Raw genomic sequence first — 25621 nt, forward strand, 5'->3', positions numbered from 1 at the left:
CTCGTCGATGCTCCAGAGTGCCCGCGTCATTACTCGCCGCCCGCCCTGCCTTGGCCTCTCGTTTCTGGTCAGTATCATCGCTGTAATCCTCGGCGTCCCTCCGTGGATACCTTATCTTACCTTATCTTGTACCTTTATCTTGTATCCGTAGTATACGCTGTTGCGCCGTTTACGCAACATCGTCGTCAAGGGCCATCTTGAGCATTTCGCCTCCCCATCATCTTGGTGTATTCCTTATCCGCAGTCGTCCTCAGTCTTGTACAGTCTGCATAGCTGTTGATCCGTCATAGAACCGTTAGGGTCGAAGAAAAGCTCTCACTACACATTTAAGCTGATGCTCGTGCTTTGAGGCATCCCAACTGTGTGGTGCCTAGTGCAGGGTTGCCCCTCTGAAACGGAGCACGCAGCCAGGCGTCGCAAAAGCAAGAAAACACCAGAAACATAAAGAGCCGGACATCGCGAGAAAAAAAAAAAAACATCAGCAAACACGAATAGACAATATGTAGATTCGTATTCGTCCGTTTCATCTAATGACTGTTTATTATTGTTATTATTATTGAGACCGCGTTCCATGTGCTGGGTGTCCTCTGCTGTGTTCGCCGATATATCGCTCTCGTCTTACACAACCAGTGTCAATTATCGCTCCCCTGCATCTATCCATCCCTATCCCGATACCACTCTGACCGATGGCATCTGAAATATCGCTCATTCAGCTGCCGGACAGCCAGCCGCCGAAAAGAATCGCGGCAGTAAAAACCCCTCAACCGCTTCGGTGCCGGCCACGATCCAGGCCTCAGCCCCGGGGTCCAGACTGGCGGGCGAGCCTTACGGCAGTATCAATCCGCGTGGTCTGCAATCTGTAATCCAGTTAGGCTCGGCCGGTTCGCTTCGTCTTCCCGCTTCCTGTCGTCCACGTCGGCAGTCTGTTTCTCGATGGTCCTCCCATCCGGCAAGGCGGTTGGGCGAGCCACAGCCACATCATCGCGTCAGGCCTTGACCGAAGCCTTACGCCGGCGGAGGCCATCATCACCACGACCGAAGACGGGTGTACCGCTCAGGTACCTATCCCGTTCCGGAAACCCCCGCATCTGGAGGCCAGCCAGCCAGCCAGCCTGACAGATTGTCGATGACTCTTCCCATGGCTGAGGTGCGACGGGTCGACAGGCAGCATCAGCAACAGCGGTATCGAGGCAATATCCGCCAATACGGGCAATTCTGCAGTGCCAGGTGTGCATCTCACGCACCGCAGTCAGCCTCTTGGACCCCTGTCTCCGCCATTCTGACAGGACCTCTCACGGCGTGTTCTGACGGTGCTCTGAGACAGCTGAGAGCACAGCAGACCGTGGTCGGCAAGTGGTTGTAGTCACCCAGTCACCGAGATTGAGATATTGTCTGATAGTCAGCCTGCACAGTCCCTTTGCGTCGGGCTGGTATGTGTATATGTGCAGGATGTGATTCTGTGTGGTGTTTGCCTTGCGTTGAAGATGTTCTATTACCTACCTACCTAGTGCAAAGTGGTAGCTGTCACCATTACATTACGGCAGTCAGTAGTGATGCCCGCTGTGGAAGCACCAAACGTAGTGCCCGCCTCACTGGACGGACTGGACTGGATCCGTCTCCGTTTCCGTCGCTCCGTTTTGTGGCTCATGACGGTCTGAGGCATCCGTAAGGTGGCCGAAAACTGGCGGGCTCCACCTTCACCATTTTGAATTTGCACAGACCGACATCCCCTTGCTCCTTTCCACCCTTAATCGTACCCCCTGTACTTCCTTCCCCCCTGCTCCCCTGCCCCTTCCCCCCCCTGCTGCTCCCCCCTCCGTCCGTCCCTCGCTCCTTCCCTCCTGGCGCACTTTCCACTTTCCCACCCGACACTCGCACACTCACACACCTTCCCGCCACGCGAGTGAGGGAAGGTACGGAGGTACTTGGGTACTTCCTCGGTCCTGAGGTGCGCTTTCTGTGTGTGCGACCTGAAAATAATACGGGGAAGAAGGTGCAGGCCCTGAGGAGTGAGGCCTGAGGGAGGTGCTTTTCTGCCTTGTGCCTGCCGCCTGAGGGTGTCGCCTGCCTTGTCAAGTACCCTGCATCCACCATCCACCGTCCACACCTTCCACAACCTGGGAAGGGAAATCCCACAATCCCTCTCTCCTGCCCGTCCATATTAACCCAGCCGCCGTCCGCCTCCGTTCCGTCACGACGGCCTCTTCCCGTTCTCTCTTCCACTTCTCTCCTCCAAAATCAAAGTGTCGACGCTTTTCCACCACCCATCACCAACTTCGATAATAGTGCCGGCACTGCCCATTCTCGGCTCTCATCGTCGTCGCTCATACACACACACATCTCCCTCTGCCTCTTCCGTGATCCACGATCCAGCCTTCTCTCCGCCTAGCGCTGTCTCGCCTCGCCCTGTCCATCGGCAACCGATCTTGAAGAAACGAGAACAAAGAAATCGCGTCTTCTCCTGTGCTTCTCCTGGACCCTTCGATATCCGACGCCCTCTCTCTTTGTCGCTTTCGTCCAGACCCCTCTCCCTCCCGCCGTCATCCCGAATTCCAGCGGTCCAGACTTCCCTGCCAGTCCAGACAGCCAGCCCACACACCCTGATTCTATTCTCAAGGGTCCCTGCTATAGACGCTTAAATAACTCGCGCCGCCATCATCCCGGTTGCTCCCAAACACTTCAATCAACCAACTCATATACGCGAAATCAACGCATTACGCGCTGCTCTCTGCACCAACCTGTACACAAACAAGCATAAAGGGGCCGCCATTCCATCCCATCTTGCATACCTACCCGCCCGCTTCGATTCCACCCAGAGCCGCACAACATACACACACAACTCCACTCTCAAAATGTCACCGGCACAAGATCAGTACTACTACGTTATTCCCAACGTCAGCACCATGGACCCCAACGCTAGGGAAGTCGACCTCGCTTCCCAGAGCTGGATCCAAGCCACCATCATCGAGGACGATGACCTCATGTTCGGCGGCAAGTCGCTGAGCACTTGGTACGAGGAGGAGAGGAGACGCCTGAGCAACACCTCGTCAGACGAGGAGGAGCACCGCGGTCGCCAGAGGGTACGTCATGAGCAGCCTCAGTCTCAGTCTCAACCGAAGCAGCACGTGGCTAACATTCCCAAGGTCCGCAAGCACCACTCCTCCCACAAGCACCACCACCATCACCACCACCAGTCGGCCCAGCACACCGGCTCCTCCGACAAGAAGCACTGAGCGCACCTTTCCCGATTACCATCTCCTTCGGTATAGACAGCCTCAACCACGATACCCCTCGCGAGCGCTCGAATTCACTCAACATACCCTTTTCACGTCGACATTTCACCACACCTGCACCATTCCGCAAACCGTGGATCGACTTCTCTTCCCTTGACCAATACCCGTCTTCACCTGTGTGGCATTGGGTACACCGGCGTTTGTTTTTTGTCAGCGTTGCATCTCTCGGTCGGATTCACTAGAACGGCTATGTCATAAAGAGGAACATGGACCAGCATGGGGAACACCGGCGCCAATCCGAGGAATATGCATCATCCCTCCGGCAGCACCTTTCGTTTAATTGTTATTGCATCCATCGCAACGGCCTGCGATAGCGTTCATGATTCGCGCATCTAGAAGGTTTATGGGTCAGCACATCACCAGCACCAGGCATCTTCTCCCGGCTGTTACGCCGCGCGAGTTTGGCTTGCTTTGCATCGAATGGCATTCGCCATATCGAACAACCCGGGGTTGAAATTTAGCAGCGGAGGTTTTTCGCACGACTCGTTCCGATTCTGGAACAGCGTGGCTACAGGTTAGCAGGATGAGATTGTTGCGAGGCAACGCATGTATCAGTGGAGCTCAGTGTCTGTTTCGAGTAGCGGTGAGAATCACCCTCTCCACAGCGACATGGGCCTCCAAGATTGAATACAAAGAAGTTAAAGTAACTCTTGCGCACCTTATCGTTGACGTGATTATGCAAACCTGAATAAAATTTGGGTCTATGTTTTTTGATATTGGACCGCGATGCAGCGCCAACACAACTCGCAGCAGGACAGCACAGAACAGCACACACCGCCGCCCAAAGACATGTCTTGGAGCGCATCGCAAATCTTCAAGTAGAATCAAGACACATCAAGACAATCTACCAGACCGACATTCCCTCCCACGCATCTACCCGTCTACTAATTCGCTAGTCTGGCCCTGCCCAACAGTTGAGTCACCCACGCCCCTTCTGCCGCGCAGAAATCCAACAGATCGGGCTCCGTTGAAGGTTACCATCGATCCTGACATTCCACGCTGTCTGATTGGAAACCGAACTCTCGTTAGGGCTGCAGCTGTCTGGCCGGCTGGCTCGCTTTCCGTGATTGCACCACACCTCTCCCGCTTTCTCCCTGATTCCTGCTGCAACTACCACCTACCACGGTTGTCGACGGGTCTGGAGAAGAGGGAAGGGAAGGGGAGGGAAGCGTTGCATGCGCTTGCCGCTGCTGCTGCTGCTGCCAACTGCATGCATGCGTTAGCGCGTTCGCCCGACCGGCGGGTTCTGCCGGGACGTGGAGGTGGAGCTGGGTTGGAGTCGTTGCCGGGTCCTCCCTACGAATGGAGCCCTTTGTCCGGCATCGGATGCCGCACGCTGGACGGCGGCCTGGACGGTGGTGGGTGGGTGATGCTGATGCAGTGCCGACATTGACGGGTTTGAATGCGGATAAGGTGCGCGGAGGTTCTCGAGTGAGTTTGACTGTGATCGTGATCGTGAGAATAGGTGTTGGTTGAGATGGCGAGGGAAGGAAAGTATGGTCTTCTGGTCTGACTACTGTTTTGCGCTGCCGTTTCGGCCGAATGATATCGGTATCCAAAGTCGGTTTCGAGTAAAGACGCATGGGGAACACTCGAGAGACTCGGATTGAGTTCGACTGTCTAATGTGACGATGGGAGCGATGAAAGAATGCGAAGTTTTATCGCGTTTTACGGCTCGCGGAGTTTCAAGAAAATGTTGACGAGTTGCGCTGGTATTATGCGTGGACGTGAATTTTACGTCTTGACGAGCAATAATTATTTGTGATTGTTGCAACACGCGTAAAAGCAGTATGCTCATACATTGGGGAGCTTGAGGCAATCAGTCGCTGTGCTGGGCAAACCGGCAGCCCGTCTGACGCCTCACGTCTTTCCCCAAAGAGGCAATTAGGTGTATCGTACATTTGACAGATGCACAGCCCGCTCTGCTCATTCCATTAGAGGCAATTGAGAAGGCGATATTGCTAGGCACGTCGTCATTTCTTCAGTCGGAGCTGAAGCGATTCTCATGATGTCCGGCGGCGTTTCTAGGAATGAGTCTGTAAACAAGGCATATGGTTGACGCAATGAACTGTACCTCAAGGCTGTTGGTGCATCTTTGATGTGTATAAATGCTCGGGTCGTGGGCAGCTTCGACCGAGAATCTAGACATGATCTATCGACAACAGAATTTAATTGAACCTCATACTTGAACTACCAGCCCACAAACCACGTCTCTCTTTGTCCCGCGATGAAGACTCGAAGCTTCTCAGCAGCGCTTCTCCTGCTCCACGGAGCTCGCGCAAACGCGGCGTCCGGCGGCCGACAGGAAATCGAATGGGGGGCTTGTACCGAGTTCAACAGCACTGAACCCATTCAGTGCGCGAACTTGACGGTCCCTCTCGACTACACCTCACCCAACTCAAGCAAGACACTGGACTTACAGCTTCTCCGCATCCCTGCCACTCGGCAACCCTCAAAGGGTAGCATCTTGTTCAACTTTGGCGGTCCTGGTATAGCTGGACGATCTACCATGGCTGCAGCTGGAGCTGGAGAGGTTTACAGGAAGTAAGTAACGTTGGTCGCAATTCCATGAAAACGCTGCTGCTAATCCCAAATTGCTAGTGCTACCAGCGAGTATCATGACCTCGTCACGTTTGACCCTCGGTAAGCTTTGCTTGACAGGCCGGCTGAAATTGGCATATCTTACTGACTTACCACTAGTGGAACTGGAAACACGATCCCATTCAGCTGTTTTAAGGACCAAGATGAGATAGACGATTACGTTCTCCGCACCCCTAAAGCATGGGCCATCATGACTCCCCCGAACTTCTCGTCCAACTCCTCAGACGTGACTCCAGGTAGGCTCTGGGCCTCCACGAAGCTCCTTGTCGACAAGTGCTATGAGACGAGCAAGGAGATGGCCGGCATGTATGGCACTGCGTTTGTTGTCAGGGACATGATGCAGATTGTGGATGCTTTGGGCGAAGATGGCCTGTTGAGATATTGGGGTATGGTTTCGTCCCCGCTGAACATCACATCAACTGCTAAAACACACGTAATAGGTCACTCGTATGGGACTATCTTGGGCCAGACGGCGGCTGCCATGTTCCCCGATAGAATCGATAGGATGGTCCTGGACGGAAATCTTAACGGCCATGAGTACTACAACGCCTGGTACGTATCTCTCGTCTCTCTTCAGAAGTACCCCGTTTACTCATGCAAGCAGGGACGACGAGCAATGGGCGAGTTCTGACGAAGCCTTCAGCGCCGTCTTCCAATCATGTGTCGCACGTCCGTCCACTTGCCCCCTAGCCCACCGAAACCAGACCGCCCAAGAGCTCGAAGACGCAACTTATGCCCTCATGAACGACCTCAACGCCCGCCCCATTCCTTTCAACGGCACTTGGATCGACTACAACGTCGTCAAGGAGATCATCTTGTACGCTTTGTATAACACGGTTTCTTGGCCCGCTCTAACAACTGCTCTGGACGCGCTGATGTCCGGAAACTACACTCACTTCACACAGACGTCGGCCAAGTTCTCGTCGTCATATGAGAGCGTCGGCACAAGATCCGATGCACAGCTACAAATCAGATGTGGCGATAAGATTGCACGGATAGACACGCTTGACGAGTTTCTTCCCATAATGGAGAGACAGGAACGCGGCAGCAAGATCTTTGGCGATATCCAGACCACCATGGAGATGATGTGCGCTCAGTGGAGGCTCAACGCGAAGGAGCGATATGCTGGGGATTTTGCCGTGAAGACGAGGCATCCGGTGATGTTCATTGGGAACACGGCTGATGCGCTTGGGCCGCTTGTTTCGGCGAAGAACATGAGCGTTGCCTTTGAAGGTAGCAGGGTGCTGCAAGTCGACGGATACGGGGTAAGTTCTTCATCAGCGAGTTGCGAGACTAGTACTAACATTCCGGTAGCACGGTTCCGTCGGAACATCGAACTGTGCGGCGATGGCTACGGCAGATTACTACGTGAATGGGACACTGCCCGAGGAGGGTGCGTTTTGTGAGCTGGATGACCCCATCTTGGAGAAGGTCGAATGATGATTCTTGTTGCTGCTTTATGTATCGTCACTTATCTCAGCTCTCTGTCGTTGAATTTTATTGCTGCATACAGCACATTGCTTGATCCATCGAAGCAATCTTCGGCCCATGTGTCTGTGTCCTACTCCTCTCTAGATGCCTTCAGTCTTGGTTCACAACTTACCCGGCTTAGACTGCGGCAACAGAGGGATTGATAAATAGCTTCTCCCGTTTCAGGAACAGGCTGAGCTGCCCAACGAGTGGTCCAGCAGCCATGACCAAGATGTAAGTCTTGCTGATAAAGTCTACAATGGCGTCGATAACCCTCCCCTTAACACCATCGTCAAGCCTTTGCACAAAGCCACCTGCAGCCCAAGAGATAGCCGCCTCAATTTCTGACGCAGACCGCTCAGGAAGAATATTCTGAACTTTCGTCTCGGCCAGGTTCAAAAACAGAGAGTTGGCAATGGCAAGCGCGGTGGTGTTGCCGAGACATTGAGCTAGTGTCATGAAGCCAACAGCAGAAGCGACGTTCTTCGGGTCAACGACGGCCTGCGCCACGGAGAATGACGCTTGAATAAAGATGCCTATTCCGAACCCGATGAGGACGGTATACCCGTATATGGCGCTCTGGCTGCTACTGCGGTCGACCGTATACATCGAAGCACCGCCGACGACGCTGATCAGACTACTGACGAGATACCACGGCATATAGTAGCCGAATTTGGCCATCAAAAGCCCTTTCACAAAGACCGCGACGACCAAGACGATGATCATGGGTAGCAGTCTGACTCCTGCATCGAGCGCGCCATCGTTTCGAATGAATTGGAAGAACAGTGGGGCGAAAAAGATCGGTATGAAGGCCCCAGCCGCAGAGGCACTGGTTGACGCGAAGAGTATGAGAAAGGTTCAGGATCCGAGAAGTTGGATCGGTATCAGGCGACGGGGCAAGGTGGTGAAAACAGCCCATCTCTACTGGACTCCCTACAGAGCGACCAACACAGCAGCGACGACGAATAGGGACATGATCTAGCTGAATCCCACGGGTAGGTGAGGCCGCCAAAGTTGATGGCCATGATGAAGCTCGCCAGACTCCCAAGCAGCAAGACCATGCCTGCGTAGTCTAGCTGTGACGCACGTTCTCTAAGGGACACACCAGGACGAGGGTCCACGCTGGGAAGGAGGAAGATGTACGCTGGTGCGCAAACAGCCCTGATGAACAGGTTGATGTAGAACGCCCATCTCCAGCCGACTGCCGACTGCTCAAAGGCACCCCTAACCACAGGACCTAAGACGGTACCTAGACCCCACGTTATACCGGTGCCAGAAATGTAAAGTGGCCTTTCTGCTATGGTAGTCGTGGCGGCTATGAGAGTCAGAACGCCAACATACAGCCTGCTCCGCCGATACAACAGATGAGTCTTCCGATGATCATGGCGTTCATGTTTGGTGCCGAACCGCAGATAGCTGACCCAACTTCGAATAAGACAACGTTCAGGAGATACATCCATTTCGAGTTGAATTGGCTCAAGACCTGTTCCCATACCATGTTGTTCGCAGTCCCAGCTATGAGGAAGTGCTCTTGCTTTTCGGCGGTTGAGGTCTGGGTTTCATCAGGAGGCGCTGTAGTTTCGCAGCTCGTATAGTCTGCCATGGTGAACTAAAGAACGGACGATATGGAGGAGATAAGATTTCGGGAGAGAATTTCAGCACCAGTTTCGAATGTTGAAGATACTCTTGAGGATCTCTGTCGGACTGAGTAGTGGCAGTAAGGTCCAGAGGGATAGTAATAGTGGTCTTGAGACCCCGACTGCGACTGACAGCCACCAAGTACGGTCAGCTCTAACATGGGATTGATAAGCGATAAAATTCGACTCCGAAAATCCAGCTCGAATTTTTCCAGCCTCGAAGCATTTTTTTGAATTTCCCGGGGTGAATATACCATGGTCTGCGCTGCTCAGCGTCGCGAGCATACACGCAAGGCAGACAAAATTCCGAAAGATCACGAATTCCCCTTTCGGCAAGCAATATTCCGTCCAAAGTAATCGTCGCTTCATAACCCTGAACTCCCTCTCTGAACGTAGGCTTTTACTCGCCCAAGTATGGTTTCAAAGTGACTGATAGTCTCATCAAGGTAGACTATGTTCGCTCTTGCCTGCCTGCAAGGCTCAGGCAGGGTGTCCATCATGCAGTGACTTTTGGCACCGATTGCAGTCAGTACCGTGCTAGCCCTCTGTACCAGATCCATATCGACCATTCGTCTCAAGCTGGCGTTGTTGAAAGAGACTTGGTATCCCCCAAAGCTGAGCTCAATGTCACCATCCAGATCCTTGGTGGCAACGCAATCAAAACAGGGGTGCGTCTCCTGTAGCACAGTCATCATGAGGAGAAGATCAGTACATGTGACTTGGCACTTTTTGCAGTCGAAAGTCTCTTGACAAGAACTAATGACCTCTCTTGTCACTTTCAGAACCAGGTCTGGTCGCTCCTGCTGTATTGCGGCTGCGATCTTTGCTGGAAACGGAGGTAAATCCAGCCGATGCGAACAAGCCGCTCGAGGGCTGTGGTCGCCCGATGTCGCGGAAGAATATTCGCTCTGAAGTCCCGGAGGAAGATCATAATTATCGAGTAGAGGTAGTTCGGCCACATTCTGCGGAAGGTTTTACAGGCCACCGCCTTGCAAAAGTTGCGTAGAAGGAAATTCAGGAAGGCTGGCATCAAAAATCTGGTTTTGAAGAAGTTCAAATTCAGTTCACGAACCACTCATACTATCCTCAGTATCGAGTGGACTACTCACATGGATGCTGAAATCCATGCCGTCCCAGTTGAAGTTCTGTATGAGATTGCCCGTCCCGTTGGCGCAGTCTGCCAGTGTAGTTACCGGCTGACAAATCATACTCCTCGTTGATGTTTGCAAATCTAGAGCCCCATTGGATTCTTCCGGTGTGCTTGGAATTGGAGTCTGCGATGTCGGTGTGTGTCGAAGGCCCCTTCTGTCTGTCGACGGCTGATTGCCGTCCTTCCCTTGAAGGGACTTCATGAGCGCTGGTTGCAGCTGGCTATCCCGAGAAGTGTACTTACACACCAAGCCACGGGTAACACATCTTCCACAGTATTGCTTCCCACTGCATTTGACTTTGGCTGAACGACAAGCCTCACATGCTGTTGGTGGCCGACGGTCAAGGCGTCGAGCAGGTACTCCGCCTTGGGGCCCTGTTGTCGAGCTTCGCCAATCCAATACGAATGTGTCGAGAATTTCCCGATGTCAAGGGGTGCGCTCTGTTCGGTTTGATGCCGTGATACATGTTGCTAAAAGGTTTAACACTGCCTATCGTTTTGGTGCCGTGGCATGACTACGTTAACGGCAACTGGTATTTCCAGCTCGGATAACGCCATGTCAGCCAGCGCCCCTTAAATACGCAAGGATTAAAATCCATCACGTGCTCAAACCTCTGAATTACTCAACATTTGAGAGTCAACCCTTTGTGAACATTGCGATGAGGATCCGTTGGAGGTCATTATGTTCCTGGGTGTTATCAGTGAAGTTCAGGAGCATACGAGACGTTTAAAGAAAATACTTCCGACTTAATAGTAAAATTCATGTCGATATTTACGATTATTTGATCTTAAGATCATGTCGGAGTTGCTCTATCACAACGTAGGATCACGATTAGCCCCAGGGTTCCTCGTGTTGCTCTTTATTTCGCGCGGCTATTCTGTCAAAGTCTAGTATTCTTGAATCGGCAAAGCCAGACCGCATCCAAGTGAATCAACGGAAACAATCTAAGACTGATACACATCTGTCTTCTGCATCTTTGTTCTGAACGTTTATTCGAGTCTAAGGATAGTGATATTGAGTGTCCACGCGCGCCGATGTTTTTCTGACCCCTGATAGAACATGGTCTTGGAACTCGACAGAGCCAAGCCTAGCGAAGTCGTTTGTAAGCTTCTTGTGGCTGTTTATGGTGGAACATCACATGGGCTTTTTACTTTCGTCGCACGTAAAGGAGGGAGAAATGCCGCTCGAAAATAACATCTAGATGGCTTGTGAGGCAACGGTTGTGAGTGCTTTGTGTACCAGCCTTCAGCGAGTCGCTAGGTTGGTCTTCCAGTGGCAAATCGTCCTTCTTGTATTTATGTTGTCTGTCTCTAGCCTTAGGGCCAGTTACAACCCAGACTTTCGGAAATAATGGAGCCGATGTTTATGTTCCTCAAGAACCGGGGTCGCGGAGATGCGACGCGGTCCACCGATGGGAACGCGATGGTATCAGATCCGTCTCACTTTTCGTCTATTCTGAGGGAAAGGTGCAAGCAGCTGACTGGCGGCAGGGAGTCGTCTGAGAGGTGACCTTTCGTGGATGATGAATTTGGAGCACATTTGTCACAAGCTTTGGTCTCGTGTTAAGCCAGTACCAATTAGTCGTAGGCAGAGCAGGAAGCTGAAGAAGTCGTGACTCGTACAAAGAATCGCTTTTGCAAATATCAATGCTTCTAGCCGCTAAGCGTCGCACGTTTAAAAACAGAGATGCGTGGAGAGTCAAGAGACGATGGTAAAGTTGACAGAAAGTGTGCACTTTCGGTTCGTCACATACGGGCCTTACTTTGCTTTCGAGAGTACAGAGTTAGTGCATCATTAGAACGTACAGCATCACTTTTGAACTCTCACACTCAACCACGCAATATGACAGCGACATCCAAAAATTTGGGCAGGTTGTCTCTCATTTCCTCAATCCTACATTGTAGAGTAAATGCCAGAAAGCCACCCGATTTGACCCATATCCTCCACCCGGGAGACAGAGTCGTCTTCATAACAGCATGATTATTCATAAGTCATGGCGCCAGGCTCAGTCCTCCACTTTTCCCGAAATACTCTTCGGCGGGACTTCTTACTTCAACTAGCGATCAAGCCTAGTTGAATCCCAAAGCCTGGTTGAAAAGGGTTGCCGTTGAGGCATCCTTGGTGCCCGCGGAAGCAACCTGGGCCTTGGCAGCCTGGCACGCGTCCTTAGCGGCCTGGTTCGCTTCGCAAACGTTGGTGAGCTGGTCGCAAATTCGGTTGGTAATGATGCCAGGGTTCAGCGCATCCTGCTGGCCCTTCGCAACAAGAGGATCGGTGGGCAAGAAAGTGCCTTCGGTGGCCTTGCGTCCGGGACGGCCCGTTTGGAAGTCCATGGTAGGAGTGCATTTGCCAAAGTCAGCTCCGCCGGTAGCCTGGCGCTTAATGGTCGCGGCAGAGGCGCTGAGAGCGCTGAAGAAGACAACGAGTGCGATCTTGGTTTGCATCTTGACGTGAAAGAACGGATGACAGAATGTAAATAGGTCGGACGACGAAAGAATGCGTTGTTTGAGACAGCGACAGGATAAAAAGACAGTGGGTATTAGAGTCAGAAACAAAGTTCACAGAACTTGGACGGAAATTGAGTTCAACTCAATAATGAAAGACTTTGGGATGAATTGAATCGTACATCATGCCGAGTTGCGGCGACTCGACCGCCTTTTGTACGCGAGCTGCGCGAGTCCGAAAAGATCGGTGAGCTCAGACTGCTCTGAGGCGCAAGGACGATCATCGCAACCCTTCGGCACTTCGGGCGAAAGCGAGTTCAGACGGCAGTGTTTGAGGTTGGACCTTGAAGATTCAGGCGTGCGAAGCAAAAGGCGGCCGCTTAACGCAATGATTGGACCATAAGATCTGCGTTGCGTGGTGGAGATCGGGGCTTCCTTGCGGTAATCAGACGGCATGACATGAGATGAAGCATTTTGGGGGAAGCTGAGGCGCGGAATGACAGCAACTTCGAAACCGAGAAGGCGACTCCATTACCAAACCGAGCGGCTGAAAAGAATCGCAGACTTACTCGAGCGGCCTTCGAAGTTCCTTACAGTTGCCCAAATTAACTGATAAAGGCTCTTTAGGCCACTGGACACGGCTGCTTTCTGCGATCACCGTTGTCGTCGCAAAATAATGCCACGGACTTTTACACCGTCGACCGAAAAGTCACCTTGCAGATCAGACCGACCAGTTTCGGAGTAACCAAGCTTCTGTCAAACTATGGCCTCTCAACTGACGGCTACTGCTCCCGTGAAGCTGTGCTTGAGCGGGTTTCTTCGCATCGTACCCAGTGCCGAATGCCGGACCACAGCCCCGGATGATCGTCCGCCACGGGGCCGAAACCACCCAAGTTTGGGGTCGGCAAGCGAGGCCCAACACGCGGTTCTCCTAGACAGCACAATCAGCCGTAGAACATAGTATGCGTCGCCAATTATGAATCTGGCAAATAAAATGAAAATGACTGGACGAACACTGCGACCACAATACTGCATGCACGCATGTGGCATACTGCTTGCGCTGAGTCGAAGGATAGTTTCGATACGGCCCTCTTTGCAACTTGAGTGCTTGGATTCAGGACCCGTACCGAAAGCCCCATCGCCATGCCGTTGCAACGGATGGCGGAGTAAGAAGTATTTTCAGCTTCCGCCAGACACATGTAACGTCTCAAGCCCTTCCCAATCGTTCCATCAACACCTTGTGAGTGAGTTTGTGAACCGCTCGAGTCAATTCAAACCGCTCAATTGAGAAATAATCGGCCCAGAGTATGCTGGCTGCTCATTGAGGGATTTTTCTCATTCGCAATTCGCTGTCTTGTGGTGACCCAGCCCCTTTTCATGAGGAATGTTTTCGGTTATGACCTGACTTGGCCTGACTCTCAACATCACCATCACCGGCGACTGTCTCTCGGGGATCCGCAGTTGCTGGAATGCCAGAGAGACTGCCCAAAACCATGAGAGACCCAACTGAATCATCATACAAACTTCTCACCTAATATCATTTATTAAACTCGAATTTCGCCTCTGAGTCTCTTGAACTTACGTATGTACCCTTCCGACGCTGGATTGCGGACGGATAATCAAATACGGGTGCTCCTTGGTGGACCGTGGTGATTTGTTCCGCCACTAATCATCTTACTTCTCTCCAGTTGATTGAGACATGTTGAAGTAAAGTCTCGTATACCTTAGCCGATAGTTTCCGCTTTGCAACTCTTCTGCTTGCAAAAAGTCTTGCCAAGTCTATCTCGACTGTTTGCGTGCCTCAAGTTAACGAACTCAATCAATTGACGGACGGGTGACTAATGATGACCAGCCCGTATCCCTTTGGGGCGGGCTGTTAAGGGGTAGGGCGCGTGCGAGGCGCTGCGGTTGTGAATCTTTGTCGCGTTTGCCCCATGCACTTTGAATCGCGGCTGCAGCTCATCTCCTGTGCCTTTACACGACGCAATTGGCTCATTCCACTGCGATGAGGGTCTTGAAAAGGAGCATGCTCCAGACCATTTGAGGTTTTGATTAAGGTGCAGCAAGTGTAACCGAGGTGGAGTGCACTGAAAAAGTCCGACGGGCAGACTAACGCGAAGCGGGAGCCATAGGCAGTATATTGCTATGATTTCGGAAAGTGGTGGTCAGGGTTATGCTTAATTGAAAGCACAGATTAAGAAGATTAACATATCCGCGGTTTCCGTGGGCAGCAGTTTGGACTTAGAAGTCAATCGTTATTATTCCGAGGCTCAGACCACCGTCTCCCACCGTCTCCCACCGGTGGCCATAAGACAAGTTGATAATGGTCGCAGGACTCTCAGCAGTACATGACTCTTGCGCTGCTCGTTTGACGACGTCAGTGATGTCCAGACCGCTAGGACCGCTTCAGCGGGAGATGAAATTCCACACCGGCAGCCGCAGCCGGCGCGGCGTCAAAACATGGGAAATCTGACAGGTGTCACTCTTCCAGAAGCTTGATATCCGCGTCTCATCCGAGTCCTCCGGCGGGCGGCTGTCCTGCCAGACCTACAGACGCAAATCGAAAGACTTTGACCAACCAGCGTGAATTCAAAGGCAACGCTCCGACGACCAATCGAGACGCAGTGCACCAAATAGGCAGACGCTGGCAATGATTCTGTGGTAGCGAGCCGGCGCCGCCATGACCACGGACTACTCCCGGCCTACCGTGGCAAATCGCCCAACCGGTGATATGGACGGACCCGATGCCAAGAGTCTGGAAGCCCTCGATTTCGTCCAAATTGAGGCGTGGAGCTGCCAAGTCGACCTCCCATGACCGGATTATGTAACGTCATGAGATACCATTCAGTAGCTATCCCCGTTGGTCCTGCAGTGCGCTGACCAGTCAGGGATTCCAGAAATTACCAGGTTTCTGGATGGCAGTCCCGCAATTTTATCGCCGTGTTTCACCATTGCTCGCTTTCACCTGCTTTGAAACAACTTCTCTCCTTGTCTTTTCGTCCCTTCTCTCTGCCCATCTCACGTCTGGCCTGAAGGCCGAGTGCTCCGTGAGTTGGTGTCGGATGATCGACCCGAAAGCATACAACCTTCTTTGCTTCCGTGTTTCTTAAGATCGCACCTCTAAGAGTTGATGTTTGGATGGATTCGAATGATGAAATATCAATGCAACGTGAACTTCACCCTCCCCATAAACAATGCCGCACCAATGGACGGCAGATGGATGAGCCTCCTCTGGCCCCCTTCACGCTGCATAGGCGCCCTTCCCCGGATTTTCCAAGCCTTCTTGTTCGACGCCAGAACCTGCTTGTCACGCAAAAATTGTCCGCTCAGCCTTGGCGTCATTTATGTCCGGCCACAACGTTCAGGATAGGAAGGCATCCCATCACGCCCCTCTCTGCGCCGTAGGATCTCTTCCCCAACTCGGGCTGCCAACGCCACCCTTACAGCGGTCCTTAATCTACCATCGTCCCATCAGTCTCCGCAGGCTTATTCTCCCGCCAATGAGTTGTGCCGCGACACGAACAATTCTTGCTGCATATGGAGGTTTGGGGAAACAGCAGGCGGCAGAAGCAACAAAGCAGCAACGTTGAAGTCTTGGCCAATACTGCCAATACGGCAGATACCCAGGCTAATGTGATGTGCTCGGTTAGCTCGTGGAGCGGATGGCTCCTTTTGGGCCCAGATGAATACGATGAACGAAAATGACGAGAAAAGGGTTGGCGTCTGTATATATCTCTCCCAAGTCGCACCCCGTCTAGACCTTCCATTCCATATTCTCTCAATTCAACTTCGTTCGGTCCCTAGCACCAACCCCGTTGTACTGTCATTCGTTCCTGAACATCTTCACTTCTTTTCTGTAAATCTTTTTGTTGTTCACCACTTTCACCATGCGTTTCACTACCACCTCCGCCGCCGCGGCTGTCCTGCTTGCGGCTTCCGCCCAGGCTAAGGGCGTCACCAGCGAGACCTCCGACCTTGACGGTTCCGTGTGGCAGGCCATCACTCCCGTTAACGCTCGCAACCCCCTCGAGATGGCCCGCAACCGCCCTACCAAGAGACAGTCCGGCTGGAGCCCCCCCTCTGATATCGCCTCGCCCCTGAAGGAGGTCTGGGACCACTGCAAGAGCACCTACTCCAATTTCTTCGGCTTCAAGAACTACGGATGGGACCAGGTTATGGCCACCAAGGGCACCATCAACGTCTGTGTCCGTTGGGAGTCCACTGCCTCCGTCACCGAGGCCCAGCGCAAGTCCGTTGCCTCCGCCCTGAACACCGCTCACCAGGGCTGGTACAAGTGGCTCTACGGCTACGACAACTTCCCTTACTCCGACATCAAGGTCAACGTTGTCGGCTGGGCTGTCAAGGACAAGAGCCTGCTCCAGGGTTCCACTGATGGCATCGAGGTCTACACCGACACTGATGCCGATGGCATTCCCCAGTGCGCCGAGTCTTGCGGCCGCTTCTTCAACCAGGATGGTGACTACAGCAAGTGCGCTGCCGGTGCTGACCGTCACTACGACCAGTCTCTTTGGCTCACCGACGGCATGTCTGGTGGTGCTGGTGGTGACTGGGGTCAGCGTATTGGCCGTGAGTACTTCATGGGTGCTCTTACTGGCAACGCCCACATTCTTATGCACGAGGTTGGCCACACCTACGGCCTGGATGACTTCTACGACTGGACCCCCACTGGCGTCACCAGCTTCATCATGAACGCCGGCTCCGCTGCCGAGATCACCGACTTCGACGGCTGGATGCTCCGCAACTGGTGGTACGAGCTCTCCCGTGAGCGTGGCTGGCAATCCGGCACCACCTCCGGCTCCGGCAACGGCTCCGCCACCACTGCCGCCCCCGTCGCTTCCGCCACCCCTACCAAGAAGGCCATTGTCGTCGAGTCTGCTGCCGCCCAGCCTACTGAGGCTGCCAGCTCCGACTCCTCCGCTGCTGCTGCCGGTCCCTGGGGCCAGTGCGGTGGCTCTGGCTGGACTGGTCCTACCGCTTGCGGCACTGGATTCAAGTGCACCAAGAACAGCGAGTGGTACTCCCAGTGCACTATTGCTTAAACGCCTGAACAACAACAATACCCACCTTCGGGCACGAGCATTGACTCAGAAGAGGCAGTCTGCTGTACATATCGACGCCTCTCTCTGACCATTGCTTTGTTGCCTAGACATCTCGCCTTTAGCGAGGACAACTTCCTGTCTATAACCATTTGACCCAAGTGGTCCTTCTTTCTTCCGTATATAATACCATCACTCTTTGAAGAGTTCAAAAATCGTGTTCCGAGTAAGCGTGACTTCGTGGGCATATGTGTTGAGCGACTGAGTTGTCCACGGGCAAGGGAAACCCCCTTTGCATGCTGCCATTCATGAATAGCTGTGTCCCGGACAAGTCTTTGACAGATGGATAGTGACCGGAGATCAAGAAAGGTACATGTCATGATGCTTGGTGTTCTGTGCCACGTCTGAGCTCAAAGCTGTTCAGTGTCGACTGCCGGTTCGTTGACGAGGAGAGGATGTACGGAGAACAGGTTCGCAGAATGGCCTATTTATGTGCCATCTTTCAGGCACCTTGATGAACATGGCTCCTCACGTGAGATTTGATTCCCTGCAAGACGATGAGACGGCAATTACGGTCTGCAAGTCAACCCAGGAGGTCTGCCGGAAACAAAGGAGTACTCGTCCAGAGGTGATATGCATAATTTCATGCGTCAGCATGTCTGATGTAGTCGCTTGAATAGGGGAGAGAGACCAGGAAAGATTTCAGAGTCCAGTTAGTTAGTCAGTGGTGGTGCACTATCTCTACAAATACTGAGGTTTCAAGAGTGATGTCATGTCCGTTTTATGACATTTTGGCTTCAGAAGTCAAATGATAGAGGGGAAAGAAGCCAGGTGCTTTGCTTTCGGAGAAAGCAGTGCTGTCGGCTCATTGTCGTTGAGCAGTCTTAAATCTAAAAGACCCGTCTTTCAGTGCACATGCACCAAAAGCAAACATATGTTTTACCAAGAGGAGCAAGGAAATCGCTGATATTGGCATACACTGTTTATTGTGTCTTCGACGTCAAGAAACGAGAGCCTCAGTTCAGAGCCTCATACTATGCGGTACACTTGCAGCAAGCAAGATGCACTAACCTTCCGCTGAAGGTGCATAAGCTAAGCTGGGTTGAGGTTAGGACATGCAGCAAGGTTTTCATCAATGATCTCGAACCCAATTATGTTGCAAGCTGTCTGCCTCAGGGGATAGCCGTCGAAAGGTCTAGGGGACCGGCGACCGTCGAAATCCGATATTGGGAATTTAGGAATGCTGCGATTCCCAGGTTCCTACCGCTGTTCCTGGACCGGACAGCCGACCCCAATTTCGCCTCAGCCAGCGCCGTGGGGGGACCACCCAACCACTGCAAATCGCTGGCTCGAAAACCCTGACAGAATCAATAGAAGAACTGAAAAACGGCGCATTCCAGGCTCTTTTGCCATTCTCATTACGCACTGGAAACTACCAGACCGAGGTTTGGCCTTTGAGCTTGAACTGTCAGCTATGCCTCTGCGGCCGGCGCCGACGTCCGCAGGACACCGGCGGTAGTGTTCTTGTTGGTTAAAATTTTCACCACTATTTTCTTCCCGCTGAAGAGGGTGCCACCGGCGGTCAGGGCGCCAATGAGCGCTGCTGAAGCCACCACGCCATGCTAAGGATCCCGGCGTGACTCACGGACGACCGCCGGAGATGTTGGCCGGCGGGGCAAGCAAGGGCGTGGAAGGCGAGCTTATGTCCAGGGGCACAAAAGGCCGTTGGACTTCTTAAAGAAGCCCGCCTACCGATCGCGCAAGACAGCCTTGGATCACGTCTTGGGTCGTCACACCACGATTTCCCTCTCGGTATAAGACCCTCGGAGGGCCCTTTCGGGGTTCCTTTACCAGCATGTTTTCAGAGACTCGGAAGTGAGAAGTAGGTATATTGGTCAGCTCGCTGACAAAAGCCGGGTATTATTATCTACCACTGTGTGGTTCTTTCTCTTATTTCTGACGCAGCAGCGCCTCATCAACATCGTACACATCTTTCATCTTTCATCTTTTTTCTTTAACTCATTTTTTCACTCATTGACGACGGCCGGCAACGATGCCGCGCCTCACATCACCGGCCCATTCCGGCTCGCACCTTAGACCAGGTTGGTCGTCTGGTGGGTGATGACAAGGCCGGCGACGGCGGCGGAAGTCAAGGTCGACATGACACCGGAGATCAGGGCAGAGATGGCCATGGCACTGACATCACCACCACGGCTGGGAGCAAGCTGGCCCAGGATACCGATCTGGATACCCAGGGAACCAATGTTACCGAAACCGCAGAGGGCGTAGGTGGCAATGAGCTGAGAGCGGGGAGAAAGGTCGTTGTAGGGAGCCTCCTTCATCGCGGAGAAAGCAACGTACTCGTTCTGTGAAAAGAGAGATCAGTACCTGAAAAAGTGAAGACGCCAGTCTTGGGGATTTCACTTACAGCGATGACCTTCATGGCGATCAGGCGGGCAACCTTGAGAAGGTCGCCGTTGCGAGGAACACCCAAGAGGAAGGCAACGGGGTAGAAGATGTAGCCGGTGATGAGGTTAAGGGTAAGAGGGTCGTTGATGTTGATGTAACGTCCCCACCAGCTCAGCAGACCGTCGACGAGACCAATGAAGGCCAGAATGCAGAGAATCGAGGCAACAATGGTACCGGCGATCTTGATACCGAGCCAGGCACCGTTGGCAAAGGCGTGGATGGCGTTCTTGGCCTCGTGCTCGTCGTCATCGGGGATCACGACCTTTCCGGCGGTCAAGGTCTCCTCGTTCTCGGGGTAGCGAAGCTTGGAGATGGCGATGGAGGCGGGGATGGACATGACACAGGACGACACCATGGCCTGGGCGTTAAGACCCAGGTTGATGTAAGCGACGAGGGTGGAACCAGAGATGGTAGCGAAACCGCAAGTCATGATCTGGTGAATCTCGGCCTTGGTCATGTGGGGGACGAAAGGACGGACCAACATGGCAGACTCGCCCTGGCCGATGAAGGGAGTGGCAGCAGCGACGACGGCCTCGGCACCGGACACGTGCAGAGCCCAGAAGACGAAGGTAGCGAACTTGCCGATGAACCACTGCAGGAAGCCAATGTAGTAGAGGACCTGGACAATGGCGACGAAGAAGATAATGGGGGGAATGACACCGCTGATGAACCAGTGGAGGTCAATGACGCTGTCGGCAGTCAGGAAAGCAGTTCCCTGGTTGGCAAAGCCGAGCAAGTCGCCGGCACGGTCCGCGATGAACTTGAAGATGTCGTAGCCAACGCCGGTGCGGAGCACGAAGAGCGCAATGATGTACTGCGACAGCATGCCGCCAATAACCGGGCGCCAGTTGACGCGCTTACGGTTGGCGGAGGTGGCCCAGAAGCAGAACAGGATGACGATCAGACCGAAGATGGAAACGGCGCGGTTCTCGCGCGTGTTATCGGCAGACTCCTCGGAGACGAAAGAGCCGACAAGAATGACGGCAATGGTCAAGGCGGCGCCGGCAATGGTGCGGAACTTCTCGGGGATGACGCTGTGGACGAGGCCGGCCGAATGTTGCCAGACGAACTTGATGGGGCGCGAGACGTAGGAGCTGGGGACGTAGAAGAAGACCAGACGGAGCATGATAGCGAGCCAGACGAGGAAAGGCACAACCCAGTTCTTGTCGTTGCGGTGCAGGACGAGCGAGGCAATCCACCAGCCGGTGAAGAGGCAGAAGATGAAAAGGTGGGCAATCCACTTGTTCTTCTTGTAGAAAGTGCGAACTCTGGAAGGCTTCTGAGCACCCTCCTGCTCGGAGGGCGTCATGACACCACCCTTCTCACCATCGTAGTCGGGAGGGCCGCTCAGCTTGTCCGGGTTGCCCTTCTCGATGTCGTGCGGCTCACTGTGGTCGTGAAGATGGCTCTGGTGGGGGACGGTCGAATCGCCGGTGCGGGTGTAGACGACGTTGTCGGCGTGGCCCTTGGCATCAACGCGGTCGGAGTGGTGAAGGTGGTGATGCTGGTGCTGGTTGGAGATTTCCAGCGCCGGGTCCGAGTTGCGACGGGTCGGGGTGACGGCCGGGCTGTTGCTGTCGGAGGCGGTCTTGTTGACCTCGGTGACTTGGGAAGCCATAGCTGCGGAATAGGGTTTCGGGTCGCACCGGTGGCTTTGACAAGAGACTGGACGGAGGGGGAGGGACTTGACGGCAAGCGTTTGCGCTTGGCTTGGCCTACTCGGTTAAAAAATCAAGAGAAATTTTTCAACGAGTATCGGTAGTGGCAGAGGGTGGTGGACCACGGGCTAGCACAGTTGAGGGCTTGCCTGGGTATTGTTGAAAAGAAACGACCACCGATCAGACGGCTCTGCTGCTCATGAAGAGGCGGAGGGGGGCACTGGAGAGCTTGCTGCACGAAACAGACGAGAACCACGAGACAGGACCCTGGATTGACGCGTCCTGAGGGGAAGCCCTTTTTAAAAATTCCCAGTGCGATGATCAAGAAATCCGAGAGTAGTGCCGAGGCTAGGCTAGGACGCAACGATCCTCAACTTACTACGGAGTGCTACGGTAGCTTATCAGCAACCCGGGAGCCAGGCCCAGGCCGGGCAGGCATTTGGGAGTGTGGGATGGGGATGGACGAGCAAGGATCCATTGGAGTTCGCCGCCATTTGATCGAGCTGCGCGCGCAGCGGCAGGTGTTCAGGACGATGCTGGCTGCTCACTCGTCGCCCTCTTTCTCCCCCGTCGGTCGCTTGCCCGCCTGGGTGTGGAGGAAGGGAAGAGCCCTCATGTGGTTCGGTGCCCATTTCGGTGGATTGACCCAGATTCTGAAGAGCGCGCAGCCAACGAGGGATGCGGGTTGGATGGGTGACAGGGTTGACGGGTGTGGGATTGACAAACAATGGTGGTACAAGAGATACAAGACGGCCAGGGTAGCTAGGGAGAGATGGAGGTCGAGGAGGGGACTTTCAGTCATGGTAAGACGATATCTCGGAGGGGGGGTTGCCACCATCGGTCATGTTTTTCAATTCTTGTCAAACGATTCCCCTCTTCAATCCCAAGTTGCCAAGTCTCTTTGGTGCTGTTGAGAGTATTCCTCTTCTTCATCTGTTGCGAAGAGATGAGTCTGTTGAAGAAACTGATTCACACACAGCGGTGTTCCTCCCGCCGAATCAGTCGCGATTAGAGATGCCAGGTCCAACAAAAGTTTTGCGCTGGACCCCAGGACTCGGGTCCCTCGACCGCGATAAGGATCGAATTTTTTATTGCGGCGTGCGGGTGGCATGACAAGGATTGTGGGAGGACCGAACACTAGCACAGACTTCGCGCAGACCCGGACCAAGCCAACTAGCTCTGCAATGTGAGTGGCAAAGCCAACGGCGCGCTTCCGCTTCTGGAAGGTTGATGGAACGATGGAGACGCGCAGTGGGGTCGACTGAGATTGGAGAGACGAGACTGGCCGTTGGAAGGCTGGGCGAGCAGGCCGGCTAGCAAAAGGGCAGGGCTAGCTTGTGGTGCCGGGTTCGTTTGCATTTGTCTTTGCCCGGCGTTGGATTGGACTGCCTTGGGGACGACAAGAGATGCTGTATCCAGTCGGACGACACGCATGAATCATGGTTCCGGGTCTGCTTCTGTCTTCGGTGACCGGGTGAGCCAACTCATTATCGGCGTCTCACAAACAGGCACACAGGAAGAGAGAGAGAGCGTGAGAGCCCAGGAGAGAGACACAGGTACACGCCAGAACCAGCTTGGCTTCCGGGACAGCCAATGACCGTGTGGCAATGGCAGCCGGGGACGGTGTCGGGCAACGATGATTGAAAGCCTCCTGATAGGCTCAACACCGGCCTTGTCCTGTACGATGAAGGTGTGGCAGATCCTTCCGTTCTCCTGGGCGCGACTAAACATTCTGATGGCTGCTAGGGGCCGAGACCCCAAGACACGCCAGTGCACCGCGACCCCCAAACCGCTGCTGGAGCACGGAGGCATGCGGAGAATTGGGACTGGTTGGAGATAGCTGCTTCAGCCGCCCCGGCGCCACAAACGCCATGGATCGAGGGGAAGGGAGGGGAGAACAAGACGTCGCGGATGCTGATATGGGTTGTCTCGTTCAGTGTCAGTTGCTCATCTGCTGTTCTGGCCACTGTGTGCTGACATACTCTCCCGATTGTCTGTTCTGTTTTCGACCTTCTTCAGACTAGATACCGGCTGAGCATAGCAACGCAGGACATGTTCCGCGAAGCTTACGAGGGGTCTCACGCCCAGCATGTCTGGCGGCTGATAGCCAGCGGGAAGGGTGGTGAGATCGGCGGTAAGACGTCCTTGGGCCCTGTAATATCAAATTGTAGGTGCGGACTGAAGCCGCCTGAACCTGCGAGTGACTCGTAATTCGGGGGACCCCGTCGGGTGTCAAGCTGGCATTGAGACGAGATGAACGCTTTAGATTAGCGAACAGTCGCCGTCATCAATCACTCAGCGCAAGCGACGCCAATTCCAGGGAGTGTCCGGGCAACGCGTAACAACTGAACCTCCACGAGTCCTTGTCTCATTTGCAGTCCACGATGATAACAACCACGGTCCCTCCCCTTAGCATCATCCTTCTCCCCTCATTTTGGCCTTAGCTGCTCTGTCGGCTGGGGCCGAGAACATAAGCATGAACGGGGGTTCACCAGAGACTATCAGTTGTCACGCATCTCCTAGCAGGCTATCCAAGAGAGGAACGGACATTGAAGCAGAAGCACCAACAGAGGCACCTTGTTGCATCTGCCATCCGCAATCCCAGCATCTCCAGCTGCCACCTCCCCAACCCGGCCCTAGGAACTCGCGCTAGGATGCCATACGCGCAGGATACAGGACAGACTGACGCGCAAAAGGTGTGGCAGGCCCCACGCCACCCCGGGGAAGCGATCAGTGCTAAGGTTCCCGGGCTTTTGACAAGTTGCGACTTGCGTCGTATCTCTGCCCAATTCAGTCAATGACCGCGTGCGCTTACGGCCTACAGATTGGCTAGAGACAAAAGTGCCATGCCTTTCCCACACTCCCCCAGGTATCTCTGCATTTCAGCTTCGGCCGGCTCCGCTTCTTGGACGGGTCCGTTGGTGAGCCCCCAGCGTAAAACCGCTGCGTAATTGAAGGCACGTGAAGGGATCAGGGTGATAAGCTGTAGGTGAGCTCCGATCCTCTATTCCGGGTCCTCGATGGTCTCCGTCGGTCTCCGGTGAACATCGTCAAGCATTTGTCGAATCTGCGCGCGCAACAGCCACACATCTGGTTCTCGACGTGGAAGCTTTCGTATCTAATGCTCTAAATGGGTCGCAATTGGATTGACGTCCAGACAATAGTCGCAGCCGAGAAGTTCGGACAAGGCCCTCGACAGAACAGCATTTCTTGGAAGCTCTGATAAGCCGGTTCATTCGGATGCCAGTCGCGGATCCAGAGACGCTACCACGTGTGTGGTATCCGCCCCCAGATCCAGCAGGACGGCTGGGTGCCAGCGGCTTTGCCCTTCTTCTCGGCCGGCTGGGCGACTCCGCTTGCCGGCGTCGCGCCGGCAGCTCGCGGGCGCACATTTTTGAGCGTGGTCCTGGTTCCTGGATGCACGTCTCTCACCCTCGTTCTTTGCAAACATAACCCTACCGCAGACGACAACCTTATCATTCGTTAGCAGTTTTTCTCCAAGCAGGCGACGTTGATCTTCGTATGCCACGTGCTTTTTTGTCTTACTCCTGCAACATGCCGGCCTGGAGAACCCGCTTCTCGCAACTATTGATGATCGATAAGATCCGACCGACGTCTGGATTGAACCACTGTTCCGCATGTTTTTCTCTCGCCAGCAAACTCGACAGAATTATAACATACGGCATTCCATCTGTACACTAACCGCTCAATCCACCCATTTCCTCATGAGACTGGCGGAGAATAGACCAATTGAATGGCGCCGATTAGCTGCATCCTCTGCAGCACGTCGCCCCCTTGAGCTGTGCATCCCTGACTATCACCGAAGTCCCATTACGGGCGG

General features: G+C 53.8%; 6 protein-coding genes across 6 annotated transcripts; 3 read left to right on the forward strand and 3 right to left on the reverse strand.

Moving 5' to 3' along the window:
* Positions 1 to 2852: 2852 nt before the first annotated feature.
* Positions 2853 to 3233, forward strand: CGCS363_v013946 (uncharacterized protein; the record flags this gene model as incomplete). The annotated part of the gene is made up of 2 exons (XM_036645795.1): positions 2853 to 3080; positions 3144 to 3233. The coding sequence occupies 2 exons, from the start codon at positions 2853 to 2855 to the stop codon at positions 3231 to 3233; spliced, it is 318 nt and encodes a 105-aa protein (XP_036488960.1).
* Positions 3234 to 5520: 2287 nt separating this feature from the next.
* Positions 5521 to 7334, forward strand: tap-0 (Tripeptidyl aminopeptidase; the record flags this gene model as incomplete). The annotated part of the gene is made up of 6 exons (XM_036645796.1): positions 5521 to 5837; positions 5895 to 5936; positions 5994 to 6280; positions 6335 to 6446; positions 6499 to 7159; positions 7209 to 7334. 6 exons carry the CDS (start codon positions 5521 to 5523, stop codon positions 7332 to 7334), a joined length of 1545 nt encoding a protein of 514 aa, XP_036488284.1.
* A 168-nt stretch (positions 7335 to 7502) lies between these two features.
* DEP3 (Efflux pump DEP3) lies at positions 7503 to 8967 on the reverse strand (the record flags this gene model as incomplete). Its single annotated transcript, XM_036645797.1, has 3 exons — positions 7503 to 8193; positions 8358 to 8679; positions 8706 to 8967. The coding sequence occupies 3 exons, from the start codon at positions 8965 to 8967 to the stop codon at positions 7503 to 7505; spliced, it is 1275 nt and encodes a 424-aa protein (XP_036488941.1).
* A 3254-nt stretch (positions 8968 to 12221) lies between these two features.
* CGCS363_v013949 (uncharacterized protein) lies at positions 12222 to 12596 on the reverse strand (the record flags this gene model as incomplete). Its single annotated transcript, XM_036645798.1, has 1 exon — positions 12222 to 12596. One exon carries the CDS (start codon positions 12594 to 12596, stop codon positions 12222 to 12224), a length of 375 nt encoding a protein of 124 aa, XP_036488940.1.
* Positions 12597 to 16483: 3887 nt separating this feature from the next.
* axeA-1 (putative acetylxylan esterase A) lies at positions 16484 to 17656 on the forward strand (the record flags this gene model as incomplete). Its single annotated transcript, XM_036645799.1, has 1 exon — positions 16484 to 17656. One exon carries the CDS (start codon positions 16484 to 16486, stop codon positions 17654 to 17656), a length of 1173 nt encoding a protein of 390 aa, XP_036488010.1.
* Positions 17657 to 19746: 2090 nt separating this feature from the next.
* SLC28A3-0 (Solute carrier family 28 member 3) lies at positions 19747 to 21740 on the reverse strand (the record flags this gene model as incomplete). Its single annotated transcript, XM_036645800.1, has 2 exons — positions 19747 to 20019; positions 20082 to 21740. 2 exons carry the CDS (start codon positions 21738 to 21740, stop codon positions 19747 to 19749), a joined length of 1932 nt encoding a protein of 643 aa, XP_036488826.1.
* Positions 21741 to 25621: the final 3881 nt, after the last annotated feature.

Source organism: Colletotrichum siamense, assembly GCF_013390195.1.
Source record: "Colletotrichum siamense strain Cg363 chromosome Unknown KSG_Cg363_contig10, whole genome shotgun sequence".
NCBI lineage: Eukaryota > Fungi > Ascomycota > Sordariomycetes > Glomerellales > Glomerellaceae > Colletotrichum > Colletotrichum siamense.